The sequence below is a fragment of the Nematocida homosporus genome, assembly GCF_024244095.1.
Source record: "Nematocida homosporus strain JUm1504 chromosome Unknown 4437, whole genome shotgun sequence".
NCBI classification, from domain to species: Eukaryota; Fungi; Microsporidia; genus Nematocida; species Nematocida homosporus.
Genome location: NW_026250597.1, coordinates 1 through 5,696, shown reverse-complemented (window position 1 = coordinate 5,696; position 5,696 = coordinate 1). Strand labels below are relative to the sequence as shown.

Here is a 5,696-nt window from a genome sequence, read left to right as displayed (position 1 = left end):
ATAAGCTAGATTGCGTTAGGTTGATGTTAGTGGGGTTAGATAGACTTAAATCAACTCAAATTGAACCAAAACTAAAGAACTATTAGCTCAACTCAATAAAACTTAACATAACATAACTCAATACAACATAACATAACTCAATACAACATAACATAACTCAATACAACATAACATAACTCAATACAACTTAACACAATCTACGTTTATTTGTAGGCTGAACGGAACCGCTCGAAATACTCTGGGTCCCTGCTTAGATAGTCCAAGAAGAACGTATCTAGATAATCATTAAAGTCACGGATAGCTTCCGAGGTTGGGTTGAAGTATAGATTGATCTTTCTCATGTAGTTTCTATATGGGACATATTCCTCGTTCGGAATAATACTACCTTCGTTGTCGAGATCATTTTGTGGTTCTGGGCTGATCTTGAGAAGTTCGACCAGATGGTCTAGGATACTCATCGCATTGTGTTTGGTTAGTGCTGGCAGTTCATAGACCAGGGTGCTACAATAGTTATACTCCGTACCGTTTGGGTGGCCAACTCCAGTGTAGACTACGGCGCTTCGGTTTGCATTGCAGGCGCCTGGTAGTGTTGTCTGGTAGTATTGGGATTTGCAAAGCTCTCTGGCCCGGGCACTCGAATCGGCTAAGATAGAGATTTCTTGGATGGACAGCGGGTGTTGGAAGAGAAGGAAGAGAGTGCACATGAAGAGAATACATATTAGGGTTAGCATAAAGACGGGAAAGTATTTCTGGCCGAGTAATTCGCAAGTGTTTTTGAGCTTCTCCTGGAATGTATGGTTGCTTTCCTGAACCAAGCCACCGTGGTCACCAACGCTTACTAACTCTAAGGGCTGCATCGAGTGTCTGTGCGAGCGGGGTTTAGCCGATTCACTGCCAACAACCCTTGGCAGAAGATAAGCTATCATTAAAAAACAAAAGATAGCATAAACAGCCGACTGTTTCTTAACTAACTTAAATACTGCGATCTTCTTGTTCAGCCGGCATAACATTAAATCGTTATTTGTTCTAACTTGCTTGGTAGATATCATCTATAAACCAGAAAAGTCTGCCATATTTATCTCAATATTTTGATTTTTAAAAATGATCATCTTTGGAGTGTTATCAATTTATTTGATTAGGATGGGTTAAAATATAATCCCAAGATGTCGCCACAGCTTATTTTTCACAAACCCACTCAGCTCAATCTGTCCCAGCCCAACTTAACTTAATTCAACTCAACCCAACTTAACCCAACCCAATACTAATCCAACACACTCAATTCAATGCAACTCACTTAATACACTCGAGATAGCATAACCCAATACAACACCAATTTATTCTATACGGAATAATGATAAGCCCCCGCCAAGCTTTTGGGAACAGAAGGTGCTGGGCGCAGCCTCGTCCTGTAGGCTTTTGTTGAACTGAGTGTCGACTGCCATGGCCAATCCTTTGTACATGTGGACCTTCTTGCGACACATTGAACAGCACAGATTCTTCTTCTGGGCAAAAGAACGGGAGGCACAGTCCACATGAAAGATGTTCCCACAAGGAAAGATCACGAGAGTTCGATGGCCCTGACTTACATAAGACCCTTGGCAAGTCATACACTCTCGGGGACCCGTGGTGCCAAGACTTTCAAGCCAGGTCATCACGAAACTCTCCTGGATCAGAAAAACGATTCCGGCATTCAGCGACATGCTCTCGGCCTGTTTGAAAGTGTATATCGCCTGTTTAATGTAGGATGTTCCCATCGGACAGTAAAAACGACCGTGCCGGGTCTGAACCATCTTCAGATTAGCATTGATGGCTTCGACCTCCTGCTGACTTACCAGCCGGTTTTGCACAGTAGCTTCTTTCAGAGTAGGAAAGACTTTCTTGTTGATTAGTTGGCTTAGTTCTTGGGATTCTGAGTTTCTCTCCAAGGTTTGTCCCTTGTTTAACAGAAAGTTGATTTCAAACGACTCAACGGCTGGAAAGACCATATTAGACAAGGCGGCCAGAGTAGTAGGCGAGTTTGGAAAGATAAGTGTAAGGTATTTCAAGTAGTGCGCAAAGGCGGCGTGGTTGGAAAAGATCCACAATAAGAAGTCTTCAATGGACCCCAAAACTTCATTACGTCTTTCTACTTCAAGTAGAGATAGTGACTCAAGTTGGAGGTTTTGGGCCAGTGCTTTCATTACAGGCTCACCTAAGTTAATCAGCGGAGAGATAGATAGTTGGGTAATTGTTTCAGTGATTTTAGACAAAAAGAAGTCCTTCAGTAACTCCGCACTTTCAGTAGTCGCTTTCGGCGTAAACCGAACCTTACATTTTATAATACTCAGCTTAAAGGTCCTGGTGAACAGACTCCATATACCGCTTTCGACCCGTTCTACCAGCCCGCCAATTTCCAAAAGCACCGTATTGGCCTGGACTTGTGAGTGCCACATACTTCTAAGCACCTCGTACAGAATGCGCGTATTGCAAACATCCACACTGAATCGCTCAGTTTTAAAGACTGCACTATCTGGAGTTTTAATAACCAAAATACTAGCTAGCTTGGGCGAAGTCGGGTCAAAATAAATGATGAGATCATCCAGTTCCTCTATCACCCACTTCTTAATCTCATGCATCAGGTACTCCGACAGCCATAAAAGAGTCTTTGACTCTCCCTCACACACTCTCTTAGTCTCTCTTAGATGAATAATCTCAGCCGCTTCATAAAGATCCTCCAGCAGACCAATTCCCAGTTCCTTAACCACCAGAATAATCATCCGCAAATCATCAAACACCTCCCGCAGTCCCTTTTTCAGAGCTACCATTACTCGAATTCGTCCTTCACTGCGCAGCAGAGTATTCACCATATCAATAATAGACAGCTGACCTTCCTCTTGACTAATATCACTTAACTCCACCATTATATCCATAACCTCCGACGGGACAAAAAACAGGTCCTTTTCCTCATTAGATCGCGTGCTAAATATCTCAAATATCTTATCTAACAAAGCCAACTTTTTGTCAAAATAACACTCACCGCCTTTCTTGCGAATTTCAACCACATTCTCAATGTACATCGTTATAAAGGAAGAGACATGGTTAAAGTACGAGTTATTGACCATTGATAAGCCCGCTCCAAATCTACTTACAATTTCCACAAAATCTAACTCGCTTGGAATTGATTCTGTTTTTGTTTGATTAGGTAGATACTCAATTTCAAATACTTTGTCCTTGTACCTTGTTTCTAACAAGTACAGCAACATCCCTACCTGTTCACTAGGCACCATCTCTTGGCCCAATACTATTTTCACTGCTTCCTTAAATTCAACACTTTCTCCTGCTATCTGACTTTTTAGATTAGTAAAACTATGCATTGCCCTTCTCATGCTATTGCAATAAAATATTTGGCCTAAATACTGATATCCTTAGCGATGTTGTGACTTTATCAAGAATCAAGCCCGCCCTCACATTAACTTTCCAATCATTATCTTTAATTGTGACCTACTCAATCCATCTTTTTATGCCTGGACTATCTACTCAGCGCCCACCCAATACCAATCCAAGTACTAATCACTAGTCAATTGGCAAGGTATCTTAATTATTCCTATCTCAATACCAACGATATATTTCCAGAACCTCAATTCATCTAAATATTTAGGTATCAATATATCATTGCAAATTCCTATCTTTTCCTAGCCAATAAGCAATAAACCCAAATACCAATACCAACTCAATTCAACATCCACTCCAATACTAATACCAACTCAATTCAATACCAACTCAATTTCATGACTTTACCTAACTGAATAAATAAAGACTACAACTGACAACACAATACCATAAAAGAAAAGTGACGTCATCTATTCTATCTGTATTATTTTACTTATTATCACCAACTAACTACTAACTCACTACAATTTAATCAACTACTAACTTAGTCAACTACTAACTCAGTACAACTCAACACAACTACTAACTCACTACAATTTAATCAACTATTAACATAAGCAACTACTAACTTGATCAACTATTAACTCATTACAATTTGATCAACTATTAACATAAGCAACTACTAACTAACTTAATCAACATAACTCAACTACTAAAATAACATAACATAACACAACTACTAACTCAACATAACATAACTTAACTCAACTCATTATAACATAACATAACTCAACTCAACTACTAACTCAAACTAAGCCAATTTTTCTGTTTTTATGCTAAGTCCAACAATGAGTGTTAATTCGCTATCTCCAAATGAGCCAATGCATTTAATAGAACCTGCTGATAATTGGAAGCTCAGGCACCATATCAAACCTATTACTGCAGTTAAATTCAATCCTGATGGTGACCTTTTCTTTTCAGCTTGCAAGAATAACACTGATAATCTTGTTGTTTGGCGAGTAGCTACCGGTGAAAAGATCGGTACTTATAATGGTCATACTGGGGCTATCTTTTGTGTTGATGTTGATGCCCAGAGTCAAAAACTAGTCTCTGGTAGTGGTGATGGCCGTGGTAATATTTGGGACATTGAAACTGGCAAGCTTATTTATTCCTGTGATAATCTCGTTGCTACTAAGAGTGTCTCCTTCACTCCTGATGGTCAAAAAGTCCTTATGTGCACCGATGCCATTCTTGGTCAGCAACCAGCTATTTGGGTATACGACACCAAATCAGGCGAACTCATCAAAAAACACCAAACTCAATCCATTCCCTCAGCTATTAATACTACTATTGATGGCCGTATTATTTATGCTGATAAACTCGGCTCAATTAATCTTCTCGATGAACGAACTTTCTCTCTTCTCTCCCAAACCAAACTCCACCAGGCTAAAATCAACTCTTTAACTCCATCGTTCTGTCGCACATACTTTGTTTCATCCTCCTCTGATTTCAAAAGCAAGATTATCAGTGTAGCCAACCAGGACCCAGTTGTAATCCGAGAATTCCTTTCTGACTCACCTATTAACTGTGCCCGAGCCACTCCAGATAACCGCATGGTCTTCTGTGTTGGAGGTACTGATGCTCGAGAAGTCACCACTACCAAAGGCAAAGGAAACTTCAACATTGAAGCCTTTGATTGTGTGAACTCCAAATTAATAGGACATTATAGCACGCACTTCGGAACTATCAATGTTGTAGATGTGCATCCATCAGGCAATGCCCTACTTTCCGGGGGAGAAGATGGAGTCATCTGCCTTATCCGTCTAGACGACAACTCCTTTCTCAACGCCCCATTCACTCCCTTCACCGATTAGTAATTAGCAATTAGTAAATGAGTTAGTTAAGTTATTCTTTGGTATTAGTTTGGCTTAGTATTAGTTTGGCTTAGTATTAGTTTGGCTTGGTATTAGTTTGGCTTAGTATTAGTTTGGCTTAGTATTAGTTTGGTGTTGCTATCCCTTCCCCGGGACACGACAAATTGGTTATCTTAAAGTTACGTGTTAGTAGTAGTCTGTACTAAGTAGTGTGTACTAAGTAGTGTGTACTAAGTAGTGGTTAAGTTGATTGTGTTGGTATTGTGTTGGTATTACGACACCACACTTTCCTAACCTAACCCAATACTAACCCAACGAAATTGAGTACGCACTGGGACTAGTTAGCATTGTGTTGCAGTAATCTCTTTTGGATAGATACATTCTATCGAGCACCAAGTAGGCAATCAAAGTCTTTTATAGATATTGAATCATTGCTTTTATTCCTATCAACGC

General features: G+C 40.0%; 3 protein-coding genes across 3 annotated transcripts; 1 reads left to right on the top strand and 2 right to left on the bottom strand.

Moving 5' to 3' along the window:
- Window positions 1-203: 203 nt before the first annotated feature.
- Window positions 204-1,049, bottom strand: NEHOM01_2442 (uncharacterized protein; the record flags this gene model as incomplete). Its single annotated transcript, XM_051491318.1, has 1 exon — window positions 204-1,049. One exon carries the CDS (start codon window positions 1,047-1,049, stop codon window positions 204-206), a length of 846 nt encoding a protein of 281 aa, XP_051347278.1.
- Window positions 1,050-1,334: 285 nt separating this feature from the next.
- NEHOM01_2441 (uncharacterized protein) lies at window positions 1,335-3,365 on the bottom strand (the record flags this gene model as incomplete). Its single annotated transcript, XM_051491317.1, has 1 exon — window positions 1,335-3,365. The coding sequence occupies one exon, from the start codon at window positions 3,363-3,365 to the stop codon at window positions 1,335-1,337; it is 2,031 nt and encodes a 676-aa protein (XP_051347277.1).
- An 837-nt stretch (window positions 3,366-4,202) lies between these two features.
- On the top strand, window positions 4,203-5,243 carry NEHOM01_2440 (translation initiation factor 3 subunit I; the record flags this gene model as incomplete). The annotated part of the gene is made up of 1 exon (XM_051491316.1): window positions 4,203-5,243. The coding sequence occupies one exon, from the start codon at window positions 4,203-4,205 to the stop codon at window positions 5,241-5,243; it is 1,041 nt and encodes a 346-aa protein (XP_051347276.1).
- Window positions 5,244-5,696: the final 453 nt, after the last annotated feature.